At 44.5% G+C, this 23,179-nt stretch overlaps 4 protein-coding genes across 4 annotated transcripts; 2 read left to right on the top strand and 2 right to left on the bottom strand.

Moving 5' to 3' along the window:
- The first annotated feature begins 481 nt into the window (after positions 1-481).
- On the top strand, positions 482-5,828 carry LOC142991151 (protein transport protein Sec61 subunit alpha-like). The gene is made up of 12 exons (XM_076141177.1): positions 482-623; positions 1,231-1,298; positions 1,384-1,449; positions 2,106-2,188; positions 2,275-2,402; positions 2,493-2,602; positions 2,756-2,909; positions 3,019-3,179; positions 3,306-3,503; positions 3,813-4,004; positions 4,096-4,172; positions 4,714-5,828. The coding sequence occupies exons 1-12, from the start codon at positions 617-619 to the stop codon at positions 4,898-4,900; spliced, it is 1,431 nt and encodes a 476-aa protein (XP_075997292.1). The 5' UTR covers positions 482-616; the 3' UTR covers positions 4,901-5,828.
- Positions 5,829-6,477: 649 nt separating this feature from the next.
- On the top strand, positions 6,478-13,065 carry crbn (cereblon). The gene is made up of 11 exons (XM_076140909.1): positions 6,478-6,580; positions 7,284-7,393; positions 7,539-7,741; positions 7,850-7,999; positions 8,690-8,831; positions 9,094-9,156; positions 9,265-9,349; positions 9,561-9,676; positions 10,419-10,483; positions 11,294-11,425; positions 12,751-13,065. The coding sequence occupies exons 1-11, from the start codon at positions 6,508-6,510 to the stop codon at positions 12,932-12,934; spliced, it is 1,323 nt and encodes a 440-aa protein (XP_075997024.1). The 5' UTR covers positions 6,478-6,507; the 3' UTR covers positions 12,935-13,065.
- A 3,306-nt stretch (positions 13,066-16,371) lies between these two features.
- On the bottom strand, positions 16,372-17,844 carry LOC142990990 (vasopressin V2 receptor-like). Its single transcript, XM_076140911.1, has 2 exons — positions 17,001-17,844; positions 16,372-16,577 (listed from the first exon to the last, which is right to left on the bottom strand). Exons 1-2 carry the CDS (start codon positions 17,842-17,844, stop codon positions 16,372-16,374), a joined length of 1,050 nt encoding a protein of 349 aa, XP_075997026.1.
- Positions 17,845-18,950: 1,106 nt separating this feature from the next.
- LOC142990987 (mixed lineage kinase domain-like protein) lies at positions 18,951-23,152 on the bottom strand. Its single transcript, XM_076140907.1, has 11 exons — positions 22,977-23,152; positions 21,853-22,267; positions 21,658-21,744; positions 21,362-21,530; positions 21,161-21,261; positions 20,823-20,949; positions 20,632-20,722; positions 20,225-20,376; positions 19,982-20,031; positions 19,399-19,542; positions 18,951-19,299 (listed from the first exon to the last, which is right to left on the bottom strand). The coding sequence occupies exons 2-11, from the start codon at positions 22,241-22,243 to the stop codon at positions 19,250-19,252; spliced, it is 1,362 nt and encodes a 453-aa protein (XP_075997022.1). The 5' UTR covers positions 22,244-22,267; positions 22,977-23,152; the 3' UTR covers positions 18,951-19,249.
- Positions 23,153-23,179: the final 27 nt, after the last annotated feature.

The following is a 23,179-nucleotide window of genomic DNA, read 5'->3' as shown; positions in this document are numbered from 1 at the left end:
AAGATAATCCACATCAGTGCTCAGTCAGGATTGTATTTTGAATTAGCCAATTCTGTTCGCAGCTCTGTTGATTTAGGACCACAATTAGGAATAAAATAGCCTCAATCATCTTTTCTGCACACTGCAGGTTCACTAGAGGCCTTGCGGTTGTCTGTCGGGGCTTTAACATGTAACCCATCAGTGATGGCAGCGGTTAGTGAAGTAGGTTTGTAACCACTTGTTTATCTACTCGTTATGTGCATGTACATGTGTTGAAATCAGTGTTGCCTGCTTGTAGATAGAACATCGGGGTAATAAACAAGAATAATAGTTGAACTAATCTGGACTAATAACTATATTACAGAATATTAAATAATCTCAGGGTAACGGATAGCTTTTTTTGTATAACATATTACTCCTTTTAGTAGTAATTACCCAGATAAATAATTGACTTTGGGAGGCGCTACGTGTCGTGTGTGGCTCTTTAAAGCCAAAGCCGCTGTGCTGTCTGGAGTGGTGACGTGTCTCTAAAGTTTCCCCTCCTCTGCCTCCGCCTCGTCCTTCTCTTCCTCCACTTCGGCATCGACTCCGTCCGATTCTTCACTGAAGTAGCACGAAGGTGGACACCTGAGACGCCATGGGCAGTGAGTATCACCCAAAACTTTCCTGCGAATCCGTCAAGCAAGACTTACACGACTGTTTGCAACAACTTAGCCGACCGTTGCGGCGCGCGCGTTGCTAAGCTAGCACACGATTTAGCCCCCCTAGCTAGTTAGGAGTCGCTTCCGTAACATTAAAAGCTAGTTTAATGTAATAAGTAAATTCAATAATTAGATTAAACGGTTGGTTGTCGTGTTAGAAGCTATTTTTATGTTATTATATTAGGTTCTTGGAAGTATATTACGGTTTGGATTCGTCGGGAAACATCTCGCAAGCTAACGGGTTAGCCACTCATTCAAAGGCACTGACAGCACAGCGTTAGTGATGACGACGCATAACACGAGCCGGTGTGTCTGTCCACCGGCCGCCGGTAACAGAGACCTGCCGGTGGACAACCTTTGACTGTGGATGTGTTAATGTGTTAAAACAAACACGCCCACATCTAATATCACATTAATTTAGTATTTATTGTGATTGTTGGTGTTATTCTGTGCCGAGTCCACCTCCGTCCACTGCCACGTCCCACTGCTGAATGACGAACAACACCATGGATCTCACCTAATTTCACCCTTTGTTTCTACTTGTTTCTAGTCAAATTCCTGGAGGTTATCAAGCCATTCTGTGCAATATTGCCAGAGATACAAAAACCCGAAAGAAAGGTTTGTATTTCCTTTTTTATGGTATAAATAATTCGACATTTCCTCGCACATTTACTCATTGGCTTTCATCCTGTTTGGTCGACAGATCCAGTTCAGAGAGAAGGTGCTATGGACAGCCATCACTCTCTTCATCTTCCTGGTGTGTTGCCAGGTAAGTGACATTAGTAAATAGTTTGATTAACACAATTGTATGATTAGATTGCTTAGTTGAGTGGTGTGTGTGTGTGTGTGTGTGTGTTCTCGCAGTGGACAGCTCAACAAGAAAGGCAATACACTGCTAAAATGTCCACTATTCATTTAAGTGGAAGTCTGCTTTATTCATTTTTTTAATTATTGTATAATGATGACAAAAGGAGATCATGATAATATTTAATGTTTTATTTACAAATGTCAATTCTATTCATTGATTACTGCCAATCACTACCATCAGAGATGTGATTTATTATTGTGACAATAAATACCAAAACCTATAACCAATTGAGCCATTATGATACCTTAGGTTTCCCTGGACAGCATAAATTCTTTTTTGACAAACCTGTAATAGTAAAATAATTAATATACAAAATAAATTTGTCAGTCTGCACATTATTGATTTGACTAATGATTTCAGCTTTAATCATACCTCCCCCATCTGCTGTCACTTGTACAGTTTGTTAGTGTGTGTTGCACATAATGTAAGACAATCATTTGATCAATTATGGTTCCATCTTTGAGTACATACAAACTTCAGTTCATACAAGCAGTTGCACTGAAGCAGAACTGTGAAAACATGATCCTGTCTGACTGTGAAATCTGTCTTTTCTGCAGATCCCCCTCTTTGGCATCATGTCCTCAGATTCTGCAGATCCCTTCTACTGGATGAGAGTCATTCTGGCTTCAAACAGAGGTACCTGTCCGGCAACTGTACAAGTAAAAAGATAAATATGTCTGCTTTCCTGTTGCTGTTTTCTAATATAAAACATCTCACCCCAGGTACTCTGATGGAGCTGGGTATCTCGCCTATAGTCACCTCCGGCCTGATAATGCAGTTGCTTGCTGGCGCTAAGATCATTGAAGTAGGAGACACCCCCAAGGACAGAGCTCTCTTCAATGGAGCTCAGAAATGTAAGCAAGTTTACCACCATACGATGAATGTATAGTGGACACTGACAATCTATATCTATAGATTCTCTAACCTGTCTTAATGCTTTTCAGTGTTTGGAATGATCATCACCATCGGCCAAGCTATTGTGTATGTGATGACTGGCATGTATGGAGATCCATCAGAGATGGGAGCTGGTATCTGTCTACTCATTATCATTCAGGTGAGAAGAGCAAGATGGTCTTCAAATTCATCATAACTGCTCCTTTCACTCAGCACCTGTTTGATTTGTGTTAGAAGTAAGATGCTGCTGTCATGTTAATGCACATTGCAGGGTTCTGAATGGGCTTAACCTGGCTGTTGTGTTCTTTGTCAGCTCTTTGTTGCCGGTCTGATTGTCCTGTTGCTGGACGAGCTACTCCAAAAGGGCTACGGTCTCGGATCTGGAATATCACTGTTCATCGCTACCAACATCTGTGAGACGATCGTGTGGAAGGCCTTCAGCCCCACCACAGTCAACACTGGCAGAGGTAAGACACTGATGAATATGTGTTATTTAAAAAATAAAAAAAAGATCTTGGGTTTTGCTGTGACTTATAAATTCATCGCCTCATTGTTGTGGCCTTTTTTTGTTTTTAGGCACAGAGTTTGAGGGAGCCATCATTGCTCTGTTCCACCTGCTGGCCACACGTTCAGACAAAGTGCGAGCTCTCAGAGAGGCCTTCTACAGGCAGAACCTACCCAACCTCATGAACCTCATTGCCACAGTGTTTGTCTTTGCTGTAGTGATATACTTCCAGGTGAGTCTCAGTGCCTTCTTAATGTGCACTTCCACTCAAAAGTGTGGGGTTTTAAAGGGTCAGGGTTCAGAGTTATAGGCAGATGAACAGCTGTCCCCCCCCCCCCCCCCTCACCTTGTCCTTTAGGGCTTCAGGGTGGATCTGCCCATCAAGTCGGCTCGCTACCGTGGCCAGTACAACACCTACCCCATCAAGCTCTTCTACACCTCCAACATCCCCATCATCCTGCAGTCTGCCTTGGTCTCCAACCTGTACGTCATCTCCCAGATGCTTTCCACGCGTTTCAGTGGCAATTTCCTGGTGAACCTGCTTGGGACCTGGTCTGTAAGTAAACGTTTCATTAGAGATTTTCCCACAGCACCCAGTTACTTTAGATTTATTCAAATGATAGGCATAGGCCTATTTAGTTTTGAGACCTCACCTCAACCTAACCACATTAGAGTTTACTTAGAAATGTGCACTTTTCCTCACCCGCATACAACTGACATTCTCACAGGTCTAAACAAGTCAAGCAGGTGTGTGTACACAGATATGCTTGAACACATACAGCGTGAAGCGAGTTAGGTGTGAGCACAGCCTGGTGGATGGAATGCTTTTCTGACATTTGCTTTCTTTGCTGTCTTGTGTTTGCAGGATGCAACATCTGGCGGCCCAGCTCGTGCGTACCCTGTGGGTGGACTCTGTTACTACCTCTCTCCACCCGAGTCTTTTGGTTCTGTTCTAGACGACCCAGTCCACGCCGTCATCTACATTGTGTTCATGCTCGGATCGTGTGCCTTTTTCTCCAAAACCTGGATCGAAGTCTCAGGGTCTTCAGCAAAAGATGTAAGTCCACACAACTTTCTAGCAAATGGGTTTTCTGGGTTTCTCTCAAGTCGGCTCGCGTTTCTCACCTCTGCTCTTCTCATCTCTGTAGGTGGCGAAACAGCTGAAAGAGCAGCAGATGGTAATGAGGGGACACAGAGAGACCTCAATGGTCCATGAACTGAACAGGTACAGATCATTCTGTATTTACTGGTCCTATCCAGGATTCTTGCACGTGCAGATTTATATATTTGTTCAGTTACATCATCAGCAACACAGACATCATTTTAAAAGTTAAGCAATTATGCTGCAGTTAAATACTATTTAATAATCACTTTCCAACCTAATTGGCCTGAATGAAGCTTAACTTTTGTTTAGATGACATTTATGCATCAGTACGTTATTTTTAAGTCTCTCCTTATTTTAATGTATCGTTTCCTTTTGTCATCGGATTGACATTGTCACCAGTTTGACAGTCTCATCCATGTTTCTGCTCAATTACAGTAATTTACAGTTTTGTTAAGTTTACACATCTGCTCTGTATTATTTGATCATTGTGGCAGTTGCAGTCATTGCTTTAAGTTAAGTTTTGATTGTGAAGAAATGAAAAGGCAGTTTAGAACAAAGGAGTACCCTGTGAAAGAACAGATTGTGAATATTTAAAGAAGGTGGTAGTAGTAGATAAATAATTTGTCTAAGTCTGACTCTTTCTCCCTGTTTTGTGTCTTAGGTACATCCCTACAGCTGCTGCCTTTGGCGGCCTCTGTATTGGTGGTTTATCAGTGATGGCTGATTTCCTTGGAGCCATTGGCTCTGGCACCGGTATCCTGCTGGCTGTCACAATCATATATCAGTACTTTGAGATCTTTGTCAAAGAACAGAGTGAAATGGGCAGCATGGGGACTCTGTTCTTCTAGCAAAGCCAACATCCCACTACGTCCCCTCACATTTTATAAGGACGAGCACCAACCTTGCTGTTATTGTACATCTGTTGAGCACCTGCATAATCAGCTTTCCAGTTTCAGGATTTTTTGGGAATGTCTTTTTTAAATGGCCAAGAATCCCGGCTGAAATGGGGCGGAGCACGGTTGTTGGACTACATCTTGACATTTACAACCTCCACGTCTTCCACAATAACAGGAAGATGGACATTTCAGCCTGTCCAGGATTTCATACTGACTTGACATTTAAGCTTCCCAAAATCTTGTGGGACTTTGGTCTTTTTTCGGACTGATGAGAGCTCCTCAGTATGCAGGCATACTAGAACTGTATGAGGGCGGTCTGCCTCCTGCCATTGCCGCACAAGCACTCGTGTCTCTGCTTGGTGTTGATCAATATTACATCATACTTTTACTGTAACTTTCAGCTTTTTGTGGTCTTTTTTTTGCTTTATTTTTTCCCCCCGTCAACCTGTGTATCAAGGGAAATGTGGATCTAGAGTCTAGTACTGTATATTGTCCTGAATTGTGACCCGTAAAGGAGCTTTTTATTGGAACAGGGTCTGTAAACGGACATGGAGCTCACATTGGGCTCCACCTGTCAAAATAATCTGTCGGTGTTGGCATTTCACAGGAACAACAGTACAGTATTAACTTAACGCCACATTCACTCTTATTACCCACTTCTTTTCTTTTTAATTGTCTGCTTTAGTCATTCTTGTATTAATCATGTCCCCCTCGCCCAGTGAATTCTCATTTTCTGTATATATGCCATGCATTGAATAACTTTGAATTCATAAAGTGTAAAATACTGACTTTTGAATATGTAAAAAAGAAATGCAGTTGAACAAACTTATTACAGAAAAATGTTCTCAATAAAACCCTTATTTTTTAGGGATAAAATTAATAGTTTGACTGTTGTGTTTAATCAAATCAGGAATATTTATACCCCAAGGTGATCTTCCAGTATGTGATATCTAATGCAGAATCTGATATCCAGAAGCCGGAACACAGTAAGAAAGGGGCTTGTGCATGATGGTGACTAAATGAAAATGAGAAAAAAATTAACCAGAATCGGCTGCTGACCTGAGGATCTGCAGGACACTAGGAGCAATCTGAAAAATGGACCCCACCAGCACTATGAACCACAATCTCACATGAAACACTTTGTATGATATTTAACATTATGCTAGACAACAGGGTTCATCTTTGTCACCAGATCCATTCTGGAAGTCAGGGAAGCTCTGAGTCTTTAGATCCTTTGCACATTTAGGAATCTTCACCTCCCAAATATGTCGATGTCATTGTGTGGGGTCCATTCATGTCTCACCACTACACACACACACGCTCTCAAATTATAGTATTTAGATACATCAAAAGATAAAGTGCCACCAATCTGCTCTGCTGTATTTTGAGGAAGTTAGAGTCAGATTGTAGCGGTCGCGGACTGATAAAATCTCTTCTTTCTACAGATTATTGCTGGTCGCGTCTAGTCACTTTTGTCGACAGGGGGCGACCGCGAGCCTCGTCGACGGTGCACATTGAAAGCACCACAGAAGAAGAAACAGTATTGTAAACATAAGGATATGGCTGACGAGAGGGGTGGAGGAGACAACAACATCAACGACAACATGGGCAACCAGTTACAGCTCTTACCAGGTACCAGCTGGACTCATCTCCGCGCCGACACACTCCTCGCTCTCCTCCATGTTGAACCAGCGGGCCGTCAAAGTGTTAAACCACCTAACAGCCTCCATTTGTGCTCCTGAGGCCACCGTCAGCTGTCAGCCGCCTCACCTGCACATTTGACAAACCGTCGCTTTCGCTTTTAACCTCCCTGCATTGTGTTTAAATGTCCGCTTTGTCAATCTTAGTACTATAAAGATACAGTATCTATCACACCCGCAGCTTCTAGTTCACCATATTTTTTGTTTTGACAAATAGAATAAGGAATTCACAAGTCGTCTGCACGGGTTGAGGCAGTATTTGAGCTTTAAATGCTAATCTAATCCGTTATTGACCGTACTCTTGTTTTAGACTTCAAGAATATGTGATTTTCTCTTTCTGTTTGTCTTGAGAACAGTCTTAGGCCTTCCCCTGTTGGTGCAGTCCAGGGTCGACTGGTCTTGCAAAGTCACTGGATTTTAAGCAGATCTGAAAAAAAACCCAACAAAACCTTTTATCTGAGCTCACAAGTCCAAGGCGGTGTTTAATACACTTTGGATTTATGAGTCATTCACACCCAAAGCAGCCTATAAATGTTATTTAAGCTCTTACAAAGTTGTGAAGTATAATTGTCAAGAAACCTCCGTGTAAACTAAGCTTGTTTTGTTGTCTTTGTGTCAATGTTGCTCCATGGCAGACAATGAGGAAGAGGAGGAAGATGACATGGAGACTGAAGACCATGATAGTGAGGATGCAGAGAAGCCCACCACCATCACCTTTGACCCCAGTCTTCCTACATCACACTCTGTAAGTTATGCCAATCCTTCCTCCATAGATGTTGACTCTGGCTTGTACCTTTACATCCATTATGACATAAATGATGTAATGGCCAACCTAAGGCAGGTCACATAACTTCAATGAAGCAACAACATAAGGACATTTTCTCTAACAGTACCTGGGCTCAGACATGGAGGAGTTTCATGGCCGTACCGTCCTGGATGACGACAGCTGTCAGACCATCCCCGTGCTGCCTCACACAGCCATGATACTGGTCCCGGGACAGACGCTGCCTCTGAAGCTCTTCAGGCCACAGGAGGTCAGCATGATGCGGAGCGTCATCCATAAAGACCGCACCTTTGCTGTTCTCGCACACAGGTATCAAGACATCAGAGGCAGATAGTGATTGTTGACTTCGCAGATCTGCTGGATGGAAAGATATCATTTGTTTATTGTCTTAATTGTGACTGATGTCTCTTACTGCAGTGACGCAGGTGAGACGGAGGCAGAGTTTGGAACAACGGCTGAAATCTACGCCTACTGGGAGGAGCAGGAATACGGCATTGAAACAGTCAAAGTGAAAGCTATAGGGAGGCAGAGATTCAAGGTCCATGAGATAAGAACTCAAGCAGACGGGTAAGTTAAGTTGCCTCGTTAACCAAAATCCAAAGGTCAGGATATGGTGCAGGCAAACAAATGAAGGGGATTCGCCCCCATGAATAAATACATTTGACTTGTTGCCATGGCGCTAAAGTGTAGAGAGACATGATGAGTGACTCTGCTCCTGTGCTTTCGTATCATTTTTATCAAACTGTACTATAAGCTGATTATAACTGACTGTTATTTCCTGCCTGGTAGCACAGAGAAAACAGAACGTTTCGCTCTTAAACAAGGAATGCAAACAAATCCGAATGTCATGCATTTCCCTGAATAATGGTGAAGGACATGATATAATTTTAACACCTTGCTTTTATGTTTTGCACTTTGCTTAAAGCCTCAATGAACCTTAGCTCTGTGTTGTTTCATGTGACACAATACGTTGGGATTGTTTTCAAAATGTGCTACCAAAGTGTACAGCTAGAGGGCAGCGCCACACAATCACAGCTGAATAACATGCAGTACTTCAACCAGCTCCATCTGTGGACTCTGTAAGTGATGAAGACGATTGGGCGCGTTGGCGGGGTGGAGACGGTGTGGCGTTGGCATTTTAAGCCTGTGGATGGAGGTCGTGGAGGTTGTTTCTATGGCTACAAGTACACCGTTTCCTGCGTCTGTTGTTCTGTAATTCCTCCGCCTTTGTCTTCTTCCTGTGTTTCTCCCTGTCAGGATCAGACAAGCCAAAGTCCAGATTCTTCCCGAGCGGATTCTTCCAGATCCCCTCAGTGCCGTACAGCTGAGACACCCCCCACTCCAGCCCCGGAATCAGAGCGTCAAACAGGCCCAGTGCTGGTGGAATACCTACACTCAGGTCTCACACACACACACACACAAACACACACACACAACTGGATGAGAAAGCCGTTTATCCTTGTGATGTTTTTATGATCAAAAATATCACTTTCAATATCTTGGTGTAGAGAGACAGAGGGGGGAGGGGGAGAAAGAGAGGTGTTGGATACTCAGTTGGCCAGACAGTAACATGGGAAGAACTGTAAGCGGATCTGGCAACATCTCGTCCTGTCACGTACGCAAACGTCCTGGACTTATGTCTCCTCTGTCGTCCACCACAGAGGAAGTTCCACTGTGCCAGTCTGACGCCGTGGCCGCTGTGGGTCTACGCGCTCTACGACTCGGTGAGTACGTCAAACCTCCTCGTGTGCACCGCCTAGCACCTTTCAGCACACGGAGGAGACGTGAAGATTCAGTTGTGTTCTCTCTGCGCCCTGTGTTTCGCCTGGCAGGAGTCGCTTATGAACCGAGTGAAGAAACAGCTCCATGAATGGGATGAGAATCTGAAGGATGACTCTCTCCCGACTAATGCCGTAGGTCAGCCCCTGCACTGTTTATCGCCGATGGATCACAGACGCACACACACACACACACACACACACACACACACACACACACACACACACACACACACACACATACACATAGAGTACATAGAGTACATAGCCTCTTTGTTTGTGTTATTTGTGTCTTCCTTCCGTCCTTCCTCTCACCCCTCCCTCATTCCTCTCGCTCTGGTTTCTGTCAGACCTCTCCTATAGGGTGGCGGCCTGTCTGCCCATAGGTGACGCTCTCCGCCTCCAGCTGCTGAAGATCGGCAGCGCCATCCAGAGACTTCGCTGCGAGCTGGATATCATGGACAGAGTAAGGACACCAGGCCGACCTTTAACCTTTAACCTTCATGCCTTAGCGTAATGAATCAGTTTGAATATCTGCAGCCATTATAATGCTGGTTGTCATGGAAGCAGTTACAAGAAAAGCACTACTACGTTTGTAATGTTTGACTTTTACCAGATATTTCAGTATCAGACCAGGAATTCTTTAGTGTTTGTTCCTGATACCAAATCAGGAAGACCTAGATTTTATTTGAGTCATCATTTGGTCAAGGAATGTCCCAGAATGTTCCAGAATGTCCCAGAATGTCCCCACACACACACAACACCATAGCCAGGGCCTGTGGTATTACACCACATCTCACTTGGTCATCCATAGTAACACATAAACAAAGTAAGCAGTCTGTCTTGTGTCTTCCCGCTTGACATCGCCGCTGTGTATCGGGACTCGCAGGCCGCAGTTGTAAAACATCCTGTGGTTGTAAAACCATTTCATAACGGAAACACCGTTAAGATTCAAGTGTCGCGCTGGAGTCACATCGCCGTGCATGTTGTGATAACGAGTGTTTTCAGTGTGTACACCCGCTGGTGTAACGTGCTTGAAATGCCGCATCAGAGCCTCATCAAGCTTCCTGTCTAATTGAAGATAACCAGTCTGGCCGTTCACACTAGAGGCTGGAGCTCCTATAAAGGATGAGATGTGCCGATTAGCGTCCTCTGTGTGAACATTGTGATGTATTTCCGGCCTTTGCTTTATCTGCTCTCCTCCTCAGTGCACGTCACTGCGCTGTAAGCAGTGCCAGGACACAGAGATCACCACGAAAAATGAAATCTTCAGGTGAGAAGGACTCTTTTGTTTTCGTTTGAACGTTGTGTTGTGTTTTCTCTGTGGACAGTACAGAGCAGACGGGGAGGGAACAAGTTCAACACAACACAACACCGTCACCAGAATGGGATTGTTAGGAAACTGAAAATACATCAACCTCAGAAGGAAAAGAACTAATTTGCTCTTGCTTTAGTGATTTAGTCCACAAAGAATAGACACACACGCACTCACTCACGCACGCACGCACGCACGCACGCACGCACGCACGCACGCACGCACGCACGCACGCACGCACGCACGCACGCACGCACGCACGCACGCACGCACGCACGCACGCACGCACGCTCTCTAACAACAAACTGTCTCTATAAGGGGATTTTGGTGAAGTTTGAAAGTAGAAAAATTGAAGTCTTTCAGGTCTTTCATCCATTTTCAGGTCTCAGACGAGGTTATTGACATTGTAGTCACCTGGCCACTCTGTAGGCCTTTGAATGGACCCTTAAGGCTTTATTGTCATTATACAACAACACAGTGATTTGTGTAAATCAGTTCAGCTTTTGTTGTGGCATGCAAATCTTAAATTGCAACATCAATCCATAACGATGCATTCAAAGGCACATGGACGTGGTAAGTGAACACCAAATGCTTCAACTGACAAAGATAATGTCTTTGACCCACTTCAGATGGCAAACACACTTTACATTACACACATTTAATATATATACTGTAATTGATCCACACACATTCGGAAACAAATTGGGTTTTGAGTGATGTTGAAAGTCCTGTGATTGGTGATAACGACGTCTTTCTGTCTCCCTGTAGTTTGTCTCTGTACGGCCCCATGGCTGCATACGTCAACCCCCACGGTTACATCCATGAAACCTTAACCGTGTACAAAGCTAACAACCTCAACCTGGTGGGCAGGCCATCCACCCTGCACAGCTGGTTTCCAGGGTAACCCTCCTCTGTCCTCATGGCACACAGCTCACATTCTTCTCTCTGTTCAGTGAATGGTAGATATGGACTGATAACTGTACACAACACTGACACATCTCATAGCACAGGGTTTTAAAATGCTTCATTGCCATATTTGGTTTTGGTTACAAACCACAACGATCCTGCCAAAAGCCTCAAATTCAAACCCTGTGCTGCCGTTGTCAGTAGGGTCATTTATTTTCCATTTCTTGGTCTCCGGGTGTCTTGTTAGTATTCTCGAGTGGCTGGTTGACAGTCGCCTTGGCTGTGAGAGCAGCAGGCGGACGCTCTGCCTCAGCCGTTACGTAACCTCCGTAACATCAAACTGCTCCCCTCACACAGTGGCACCTTTACCTGTTTCCTGCCAGATGATGCATTAGTTCCATTTTCAACATTCTGATATTCCTCAGTGGTCGGTGCTGTTTAAAGAAACCTGGTTTATTTATCAGTGTTATTTTTCAGTCCGTCCAAAAAGCATTTGCATGAATGATATTGGACAGAGAACAATGAACTTAAGTGACAGCAGCTGGCAAACATGGAGATGGATGATAAATGCTCCATGGAGTGACTTTAGAAGGTGCAGAATTAATATATTTTACTAAATCATTGAAATATGACAAATAAAGTCCTGCATCGTTCCTGCACAGTGGCAAAGTACAGAAAGTGAGATGTCATATGAAGATGTCCCTCTGGAAAGAAGTCTAATCACCCAGAGGGACCGTATATGGGGCGGCAGTAGCTCAGTCCATAGGGAGGCAGTGGCTCAGTGGGTAGTGCTTCCGCTTGGGAACCGGAGGGTCGCCGGTTCGAGCCCCTGCCGAGGTGCCCCTGAGCAAGGCACCATACCCTCAATTGCTCCCCCCTCTGCGAAGGGTGGTAAGATAATGTAAGTCGCTTTGGATAAAAGCGTCTGCCAAATGATCGAAATGTAATGTAATGGATTCAGCTTGGGAATCCTGTATGGACCAAGTAAGTGGACTGGTAGCTGCTGAGTTGCCAGTTTGCCTCCAGGGCACTGCCGAGGTGCCCCTGAGCAAGGCACCGAACCCCCAACTGCTCCACGGGCGACGAGGAATGGGCACCCCCTCTGTAATGCATGTGTTTGTGTGTGTGATATGTAGGGGGTGCAAGACAAATTTCAATTGTGTGTAATTGCTGTGAATTGCATGCAAAATGTATCTTAAATCTTAAATCTTATCTTAAATCTAAAATATGGGTGTGAGGGGCCGTAATGATGGCTGCTTTGATGGCTCCCATGTTGAATTCTAAGACAAAATGGCAAACACCCTCTGCTTTGCCCTCAGGTATGCCTGGACAATCGCTCAATGTCGGACCTGCGGCTCTCACATGGGGTGGAAGTTCACGGCCACCAAGAAGGACTTGTCTCCGCCTCGTTTCTGGGGTCTGACTCGTTCGGCTATGCTGCCCCGTATCCCGCAGGCCGAGGGCGAGGAGGCGAGAGAGGGCGCCCCTCTCTTCTGCCTGTGACGCTGGACCGGCGTCTCCCCCCCATAATGACACCACCAACAACAACAACAACACTCCGTCCCTCCAAAGCTGGAGTCTTCAATCACTCTCTGACTGAGATTACGTTTAGCAATCAATGCATCACACGCTGCCTGTCACCCCTGAAAGCAAATCCATCATATTAGTGGAGAGGTCATTCTGCCCTTCAGGACTCTAAGAGCAAATTAATTGCGGAGGACGGTTGTGATTGGTCTAAACATACGAGGCGCTAATGAGACGATGTCATGCATTGTGATGAGGTAAAGAGCAAGAATAGAGAATCCTGGATTGAGCGCAATAAGTGTAAGGTCCTAGCATGCAACTCCTGATCTGCTCACACACACACACAGACACACGAGCCATGGTGAATGCATAACATTTTGTTTCCTCCAACTGCTTTCTACTGTTTGATGGAGTGTGTTGGGACATACTGTATATCCTCAGATAGAGCGCTTCGTTACACATATTAATCTGTCGTAAAACAAACCAGTTGGTACAAATTAACTTCATTTTAGTATTCAGGTCCTTTGAGAAAAAGAAAAGAAAATGATCTTGTTTGTAGAGCGCCGATAGAAGATGGAGGTTGTATTTTTGTACGCAGAGAATTTAGGAATGAATCTACCGTGTGGAGATGTGCTTTTTGTTATTCTTGTTTTTTGTGTAATACAAAATGAGTGTGTGCCTCAGGTAACGAGCGTGATCTCTGATTGCTCACACTTGTAGATGGCAGATGTTTTGGCCTGTTGCTTTGAAGGGTCTCTGGTCATTGAGGATCAGAATGCTGAGATCATTTTTTTGTAAAAAAAAAAATAATTCAGAATTGTACTTGCAGGTTTGTGTTGCGAGTTGCTGGCTCAAGTTTGTAGAAATGTGTAAATAAGAGGCAGTCACAGAGTTTGATGAGCTGGTGTGCTGCTGGAGGTAGATGATTATTTTCAGGGAGGATAAAGAATCAAAAAGGAAGTTTTATCTGTTTATTTACTCAATGGGAACAACGCCAACACTTTGTGATCTTGTATATTTGACGCCGTCTTCTTATTCTAGCAGTGCTCCACTCGCAAACTAGAATAAAGTGTCCCCGTCCTTGTCTCCTCCAGAGTGTCTTCATATGGACATTTGCCACCTTTTTGCCAATAATTCTCTGTTGAGCTTTACGACCGTTTCACATCATGGTAACAGCACCGGGACGAAATCTGAAGTGACTTTCTAAAAATGATGTCTCAGGCAGTCAGACCTTCATCCCCCAATAACAACAATATGTTTATCTCCCTGAGGAACTCTAGAGCCTGATCCCATGCAGTACTGTGTACCACCAAATAAAGCAGAAATACGCTCATGCTGCCACTTTCTCTCTTGTATGTTCTTATTCAGGAGTCGGGACATGACTCACATCAGAGTTGTGAGTGTGTGTGACGGGGTGTCTGTGTGCGTAAACCACTCTCAGATGATATAACAAGCAGGTAGATGGTTTTATAATGTTTAATGTGTTTAACCAGAATATCCACATTTACACAAGGCGTTATACAAGATTATGTGTGTGTGTGTTTGCATATACTACATTCATTTCCATTTGTCATGCAGATACACGCAAGTGAGTGGCGAGTGATTTATTGGATGCTATGTATGCACACAGCGAGGGGCCGATTAGTCTTAGACTGGGGGGCCGCTTTGCCCCCCCCCTCCCACGGGCAGGAACGAGGACATCAACGTGAGGGCCCCTGATTGAGCAGCACTGACTCGTGGTAACTCTCACTCTCTGCTTGTCGCTGGTCCAGTTTTGGATTTCCATCTCACACACACTGTCATCTGTCTCACTGCCTGTATCAGGGCTCCCACAGTCTTCCCCACCAGATGTGAGCAGTCACTTTGCATGTGAGGATCTCCTGCTCTGTTTATGAAGAGATTGTGGACGCTGACTCACATTTGATGTCATGTGCTCCTTCCTTATGGACCCACTGGTGAACCCGCCGTTCTTTGTTTACGCAACAGCACATTAGGCTTCATTACGTGTCTGTTACAGCCAGTGTGTCTGCTCCATGATGGATCCCTCACGCTAACTTGATATGATTATTTGAGCTTATGTAATGTTCTTGTCAGGGTAATCATAACTAAGGAACCCTGAAAAATAATACAACGCATCGATTAATGTTGTGACACACAGGTGAAAAATAACACTTTGTCTATTTAACCCAATGCCCATCTGATTAAGCTCCGCCAAGGGATGGAACATGTCTGACGTGTGTATCTGACGTGAGGTGAAGATAGACGAGAGCAGACGAAGAAGATGGTGACTGACATTGACCTTTGTGTCATTTAAGCTCTGAGCTAGAACTCAGCAGGGCGTCTTGTTCTAGAATGAGTCTCCCCGTGAGCTGAACTGATGGATTGATTGATTAAAAAGATAAGATTGAACGCGACTATTTTAAAATCAAAGATGGAGGCTTGTGGATCCCTGAGGGGAAATCAAGAAAGAGCAAACTTAAGAAGGAGCCAACTGTTCCATTTGTTTTAATGGACACAGCAGGGTGAACTTGTTTTTGTAATGACTTCTGCTTTTGGCACCTGTATGAGCTGCGATGACATCATACTTTGAGTTTAGTTAAGCAAATGTTTACAACTACAGAAAATAACTGAATTTGCTCCTCATTAAATCCTGAATCTGGAAAAAATGTCTCTTTAGCGCCTCCTACTGATGGAAACTGATATGGGAAAAACTAGAATTTACATTATGAGTTGTGTTTATGTGTCATGGCTTTAGTCGTGCTTCTGGTTTATCATTGGTGTATTATCAAAAACGTATCATGATATAAAAGACAAAGACGTTATGAGGCTTTTTTATTTCAGAACACAGCACACAAATGTCCTCAATCGGGGTCAACAGGCTTATCAACAAAAAGCTGTTCAACAAAATAATTAAAGTCACAGTTAAATCCATTACACAATGCCTAGAAAAGAATATGTAGTAAGATGAGCGAGGGCGTAGTTAGATTTCATATAAAATATACAAACGTAGATCTTTCATGACTCAGAGCTCAACTCAAAGGAAGGTGGCATTACAGTGACACAGTACAGGCAGTAAAACACAGGTTCTGGACCAGAATAAGGCAGTTATACACCATCTAAACAAGGATTCAAGTACTCTGTGTTTGTAAAGACAGAAGCTCCCTGCAGTCCAAACTCAGCTTCATCAATAAAGGTTATTTTATAAACACTGTCATAGAGAAATTGGAATCTAATGCCAAAGCTTAGGCGCTGCAGTAAGGCAGAACAACACCATTCAGCACATGGAGCACATTTGGGTGACTTCCACATTTGGGTGCCATACACAGACCAAACTTCATGGCCATCTTGAGACAAAAACAAACATTTGAAATGCAGAGAGATCTTCATTAAACGCACGCCATACTAACGTGTCGCCTTCATTTGCAGTCGGAGACATTTCTGAGGCTGGTGTACAAAGTGCTGACCACCCTGGCGTCCTCCTGCGAGATCTTCCCCGCCGCCTGCCGCTGGCACAGCACAGACACCAGCCTCTTGGGCAGCTGCCCGCTGAACAGCAGGTAAATGCAGGGGTTGGCACAGCTGTTCAGACTGGCCAACAACATCAGGATGGCAAAGGTCGCATCTGGAAAGACATGACAGATGTGGGCGATCACAGGTTTACAGAAAAGCGTTCTTTACCACATATTAGTGTTAGAATCACTGAGTATTTTGCACCGTATTAGTTTGTGAAGTCCATCTGTATTTTCTGCTGTGTCTTTAGATTTAGCTGACACATCACATCTGTAGTTTCCAATCAGCAAAATGTGTTTTGTTCACAATTTTCAACACGTTTTTCAAAGATTTTACTCTAAACTAATTTCTGTGATTTTGAATAGATGCAGACATTTTGAGTTGTGACAGCAGGGAAGTCCTATTATAACTACAATTCCAGTCCAGTGAGCCAACCTACATACACAATCACCAAAGAACGGAAGGCTGACGTCATTAATCTTAGTTACACCTGTGTAGAGAAGTTTATTATTATTCATTCAGAACAGTTACCTACTTTCTTTTGGCGCATTCGTTTCCCATGCGGACCAGAGCTGGACAGTGAAGAAAGGAGCCCAGCAGATGATGTAAGCCAGCACGATCACCACGGTCATCTTGAAGGTCTTGACCCGGGCCTTGGACATGCTGGCCGCGCCGCTGGCTCTGGACGGCAACGGGAGACCCCAGCCGCTGCCCTGTCGCGTTTTGGGGGACAGGTTGATCTGGATGGCCCGGCAGATGCGCACCTGGCAAAACACAACTATAATGACGGGGAAGGCGAAGATGACCAGCGTGGTCCACGTGATGTAAGTCTTCAACCCCCACGGCTGGATGAATTTGGCCCAGCAGTCGAACACGCCGGGCGCCACCTCAACCCGTGAGAAGATGAAGATCTGTGGCAAGCTGCCCACCGCGGAGACCCCCCACGCCACGCACACGGGGATGTTGTGGCGGGCGCGTCTCCGCTGGAACGTCACCATGGGGTTACACACGGCTTGGTACCGATCCACCGTCATCACCACAATCATATAAGTGGACGAGAACATGCCGAGAACTTGCAGATACTTCACCAAGCGGCACACCAGGTCAGGTCCCACGAATCTGTCAGTTATGTCCCACATGAGCTGCGGACACACCTGGAAGAAGGCGACCACCAGGTCCGCCAGGCAAAGGTGGAAGACGAAGACGCGCATTCTGGACATGTGCTTCCGCTGCCGCCACAGGACGAGCAGCAGGGCGCCGTTAAGGAGAGCGGCGCTGAGGAAGATGATGCTGAGCAGGGCGATCTCCACCCGGGCCAGGCTCTCGTCTCGGCCCACGTCCTCCGGAGACACCGAGTCACTGTCATTGCCAGCGCGCATTGTGTGTTTACCACCTGTTGGAAATGAATCTTTACATTTATTACGCAAATCTATAAACTGATACAAAATCGTTGAAGACTGAATTCCATATTTTTATTTTGAAAATTACAACTGAGATGAATAGACAAATCAATATTATTCCAAAAAATATCTGTAGATTTTTCCAGTTGAAAAAATAAAATAAAATAAAATAAAATAAAATAAAATAAAATAAAATAAATAAAGTCTAATGTTGAGTTTGAGCCTGTAATACCTTAACAAAGAATAGTCAAAGTGCAGGTTGACTCTGTGTGTTTGGCTGATCCAAGGCGGAGGTCCTGCTCAGGAGGATCTCACACATAGAGGCAGTTTGATTTCAAGTTCAGATGAAACAGGGGTGGAGCTTCATAAACCTGTGGCTCTTTATGACTTGACAGGCGAAAAACAGCCAAGAAGCTCAGGGTTGCTTCCATTTCCTCCTGGTCTGCTTCCTGTCTGGAGCATATGGAAGGCCACCTGAAGGTCAAAGCATCATAGTCCCTTCTCCTTGTAGATCAATAGAAAGTTGTCTTCAAACTACATGAACCCATAGCCTACATTGTTCTTAGGCCACCCAGAGATACAGAAGAGGGAGGACACGCCCACAATACATCACTGTACCAGCTGAAATCAGTCAGATGACACCGAGCATTAACCACCAGGGTCCTCATAGGTAAGCAGTGCATTCTGAGGATTTTGCTCTGAAACTGTAACATGTCTGCACGTCTCAAGCAATTCAATTGACAACATGAACAGTCCACTATCAGTTTTCTTCAAGCAAATGTTTTTATTCAAAGCACATTGTGACATTTGAATACAACACAAGCAAAGATCTACTGCAGAGAGAACAAGAGTATAAGTGCCATAAACCTAAGTTAGCTCATTCAAGGAACACACACATAATCTTTAAGATTTAAGATTTAAGATACTTTATTAATCGTTATCTGATCATCATCATCATCATGTGGCCATCATTTGGTTCATGATTGTCATTAATGAGGCCTCTACCATTCCCCCTGTGTTAGATACAGTGTCCCACCATTAACAACTTAATTTGTATGATTGTTTATCACAGTTTGATTAAAAAACAAGGAAAAGAGAAAACAATGTAAAAAACATTTAGATGACATGATTGATTCAAAAGAAAGCTAACTGTACTTGATCGTCGGCCTACATGCCTCACAAACACGTTTCCATACTTGACATTTCATGATAAGCAAGCAGTTACATTTAGTTTTGCATATATATACTGTGTATGAATTGTTTAAAGTCCAATTACAGAAAAGTATTGCTTTTATTTACTTTCTTTCTTTCTCTTTCTTCGGAGGCGACCTCATCCAGAAAGCCTGCGTCCAGCTGACAGACCAGCAGAGGGAGAGAGAGAGTTTTACTGGGCCTCCATCTGTCCCACCACGCTGCGGAGTTTATCCACCAGCACTGCAGAGGTGAAAGAGAAACAGAGTATGACATCATCCTCAATCAGGTGCTGGGAAATGACAGAAGTGATGAAGTGACTACTGTAGCCGCGGCTTTTACCTCCACTGATCGGCCTGTGGAAGGGGTCATAGGCGCGGCAAGCGTTGATCAGTTCTGCCAGAGGGGGAGGACAATCATCTGGAAGCGGCTCTTGGAACGTCTCCTTGTTTTGCACTTTTTTATAGATTTCCCTACCTTGACAACCTGGACAAAGGGTGGCAACATATTAAGGTGATAATTTGGCAAATCTTACAAAGTGTAATGACCTCTGGGGTCACAAGGACACTGCAGTTAATTTTTTGGTGAAATTTGACGTTGACCTCCCCGGTCCAAAGTGGGAACCCTTTGCTTAAAGCTACAAAACCTCATTTATATTTAAAACAAAATGTAATTAACTTTGTACTTCTGGATCAACTTTCGATCCCTTTGTTCACATTTTGTTCCGACGCGGCTAAAGCTGTGATGTCACGTCTGTGTGTTCTCCATGGTAACAGCCGCTAAGTCTCAAAATATAAAACACTCGCGTCAACTACGTAAAACTGCACTTAAATGTACTTCACTCATATCCACCTCAAGAGAGCCATGAATCAGGGATTCTGCCTGTTACCTCCCTGTAGTTAATGTTGTGGACGTGGGTTCTCACCTTGAAAAGGTTTCTTGCCGGTTGCAATTTCCCACAGAATGATTCCAAAGCTGGAAGGCAAACATTATGGTTTTACTTAGGAATTCATGTGTTCCATCAGGCTCAGTGTCCAGGCTGTGTGTGTGTGTGTGTGTGTGTGTGTGTGTGTGTGTGTGTGTGTGTGTGTGTGTGTGTGTGTGTGTGTGTGTGTGTGTGTGTGTGCGCGCACTGGATAGTGTGTGACCTTCTGGGCTGCCATCTGACCTGTACATCTCCCACTCTTTGCTGTATTTAAGGCTGCGATCATTCATCTTCTCAGGACAAATGTAGCACATGGAGCTGTTTTTCTTGCTCTGGTCCGTCGTGTTGTTCCTCTGCAGCGATGTCAACGTTTTTGCCAGCTCCAAACCTCCCAACTGCAACGACAACATACAGCCTCAGACATTCAGATCAGAATCACTGATTTTTTTGATGATGAGTTTCTGGTGAAGTTGCGTTTCCTCGTGTGTGATTTTGATCATCGTTACAAATGATGGTTAATCTGGGATGTGATACAGCATCGTGGAACATTTTGTTGTATTTCCGTAAAACCCTGCAAACTTGGAATCACAAACAGCCTGAGGGACTGATCACTAAACAACATGCCAGGTGAACTGAAGTGTCATGAGTACCTTGACTCTGTTGTCTTGATCCACCAGAAAGCTGCTGCTGTTGATGTTAGTGACAACCTTGGACTTTTCCTGCAGCTCCTGTCGATGCAGCCTAAACCAGCACACCATAATCACTTAGTACCGTTTATGATCAAATGCACGACGGTAAGGAAGAAACATGACCAACGCTTCTGCTTCCACACTTCACTGACCGATTAAGTCCTTGTGCTGCGTCCAGACACATGCGACCTTTCAGGGGCCAGGGCAGGTTGGGCTGGCCGTTCAGGAACTCCCGGAGGGTTCCTCTCTCACAGTACTCCATGACGATGAGGAACTCGCCTACAGGCGGTGACAAAGACGCAGCAAAGACACAGCAAAGCATTCAACAACACAAGTCAAATCGACATAACTAGAGTTTTACACCGGATGAAATTGGATTTGTGAGGTTTGGGTCGGTGTAGGCTTCTGTCAGATCAGTTCGCACTGGGACTCGAACCCTGACAGAGACTTTGGGCTTAACAGGTGACACACAAATGCAGTGCAGACTCACCAAGCTCCTCCTTAATGCAGATGCCATAGAGTCGCAGGACGTTGGGCGATGCAAAGCGTTTCAGGTTTGCAGCCTCACGACGGAAATCACTTTGCAATTCGCTTTTTAGGGAGGAAATATAGTGTCACTAATATTTACTTTTAATCAAATATGACAATGTATAATGTGAGTTGTTTCAGAGCGGGATGAAGAACCTCAGACCTCAGATCTGTCTGATTGATGAATCTCTTGACAGCCACAGTGAATCCACCGTATTCTGCTTTGTAGAGCTGCGAGGACAGCCCCTCCTGTATGGGCTTGATCTCAATTGTCAGCTCCTCTGGTTTGATGTCTTTAATGCCTGTCAAGGCGGTGGTGGCGGGATCTTTAACTGTGAAAACACATCAAATGTTTTGTTGGGTATGGGTCAGGGGAGGGATGCAGTTGTAATGATTGTTTGCAGGTTCGCTTCAGCTCGCCGAGGCTAAACCGATACTTAAGTGTTGTTTTTTACTCACAGGAACTCAGTTCCTTCTCCAAGTTATCCTTGACTTCCTGTAATTCTGTCAGTTCGGCTTGTTTTTTTAAAAAGTCTGCCTTGAAAACTGTTGAGGTGACAAGATGTTTAAAGTCAGAGGTTAAAAAAATTTGCTTTGACATATCATGACTGAAAATAGTTCACTGTAAGGAATCTAAAATGTGTTTCTCCTCACATTTCATCAGTTCTTCAGCGTCCTTCAGCCCGTCCACCTCGTCGTTCCTCTCAATTACCACGTTGAGGGAAAGAGCTTGAATGGCGTCGTCTAGACGCTCATTCACACCGTTGAAATCGTCTCTATAGCGATTAACCTTCATTATTCTCAGTAACCGTGTGGTTGAGGTGAATTTTTCGATCAGCTCTTTGGCTGAAATCAGAGTGCTGCGGAGTTCCTTCAGAGGTTTCTCCACATTCTTGATCTTTTTCTGGTCGATTTTTCTCACCGAGTCCACCATTGCGTTGACCCTCCTGGCGACTCGTTGTGACTGTTCCTTATTGGCCTTCACCTTCTCACTCAGGCTGTAAATTTCTTTTGCTAAAGAGAAGATGGGTTCAACGAATTCCATGACGAGCTCAGACAATGGAAATATCTGAAACCAAAGAGAAATGAATGCATGAGGTGTTGAGTTTGTGATGAAGATGTGGTATGAGATCATGTGTCTTACTGTCAGTGATACACACATCGTGACCGGCGGCTTTGGATGTCAGATTTCAAAGAATGTGACCTGGGTGAGAGAGACTGCTAACAAAGGAGCAGGTCAGCTCTTAACAGCAGAGTGTTTAAAAGGCCTTCACCATAACTCAAGAGTAACTTTTACTCAATTTGGCAGAAAATGATCATATAAGGACACCATTGTAATGCTGATTACTGACATGGGAACAATTGAGGTGAAAACCAAGGAACATCTGAGGGAAAAATGAGTCACTGGCAAGGAAATGAGAATCAGTGTGAACCATGACACTCCCGAGCAAGAGAGGTTCCCTAAATAGGAGCACACAACTCCCACACACCACACAAGATGGTCAGTAGTACAACTCAGATTCTGGCGAATCAGTGAATCGCTCCGCAATCCTCCACTCCAACACAAATATAACAGCAGACAGACAGCAGCAAAACATGATCGCAGAAACTCCCATCAAACAAACAGCAACACTTGGTAATCAGCCCAAAATCTCTTGAGTCTCTCTTAGTTTCTGTTGCTACAAAGTGGCAAAGTCAGACGTGCACTTTAAAAGCGCCACATCGACCTATTGGCCAAAGAAAGCAACAAGTAGATTTGATCTGAAGCACATGCTTACCGGAAGTTGGGAAAAGTTTGTGTCAATGCAGCAGCAAAAGCGGACAAGTCAGTCAGGACGAAGACCTACGACCCTAAACTCTGGTTCAAATGTCAGGCGGTGGTCAAACACAGTGAGAATCAGGGAAACTTCCGGACGGCCCGAGCAGCAGAGCAGAGAAGACTTCAACACTGAAGCTAGTGATGTGACATTTGAAGCGAGGC

This window comes from Genypterus blacodes, unplaced genomic scaffold, assembly GCF_046128005.1.
Source record: "Genypterus blacodes isolate CSIRO-AG114 ecotype Tasmania unplaced genomic scaffold, CSIRO-AGI_Gbla_v1 ptg000017l_1, whole genome shotgun sequence".
NCBI lineage: Eukaryota > Metazoa > Chordata > Actinopteri > Ophidiiformes > Ophidiidae > Genypterus > Genypterus blacodes.
Note: the sequence above shows the minus strand (reverse complement) of the source record. Positions and strands in the feature narration are given on the sequence as shown.

Excerpts from the sequence above, each read along its gene's own strand:
- LOC142990987 (XM_076140907.1), bottom strand. The coding sequence starts at position 22,243 with ATGGAATTCGTTGAACCCATCTTCTCTTTAGCAAAAGAAATTTACAGC. Across the intron at positions 21,745-21,852 it reads CGCTGAAGAACTGATGAAAT|TTTTCAAGGCAGACTTTTTA; the intron begins GTGAGGAGAAAC and ends TCACCTCAACAG. Across the intron at positions 20,950-21,160 it reads CTGCATTAAGGAGGAGCTTG|GCGAGTTCCTCATCGTCATG; the intron begins GTGAGTCTGCAC and ends CACCGCCTGTAG.
- LOC142991151 (XM_076141177.1), top strand. Across the intron at positions 1,299-1,383 it reads TACAAAAACCCGAAAGAAAG|ATCCAGTTCAGAGAGAAGGT; the intron begins GTTTGTATTTCC and ends TTTGGTCGACAG. Across the intron at positions 4,173-4,713 it reads ATGGTCCATGAACTGAACAG|GTACATCCCTACAGCTGCTG; the intron begins GTACAGATCATT and ends TTTGTGTCTTAG.
- LOC142990990 (XM_076140911.1), bottom strand. The coding sequence starts at position 17,844 with ATGCGCGCTGGCAATGACAGTGACTCGGTGTCTCCGGAGGACGTGGGC. Across the intron at positions 16,578-17,000 it reads AACGAATGCGCCAAAAGAAA|ATGCGACCTTTGCCATCCTG; the intron begins GTAGGTAACTGT and ends ATGTCTTTCCAG.
- crbn (XM_076140909.1), top strand. The coding sequence starts at position 6,508 with ATGGCTGACGAGAGGGGTGGAGGAGACAACAACATCAACGACAACATG. Across the intron at positions 6,581-7,283 it reads CCAGTTACAGCTCTTACCAG|ACAATGAGGAAGAGGAGGAA; the intron begins GTACCAGCTGGA and ends GCTCCATGGCAG. Across the intron at positions 9,350-9,560 it reads TCTCCCGACTAATGCCGTAG|ACCTCTCCTATAGGGTGGCG; the intron begins GTCAGCCCCTGC and ends GGTTTCTGTCAG.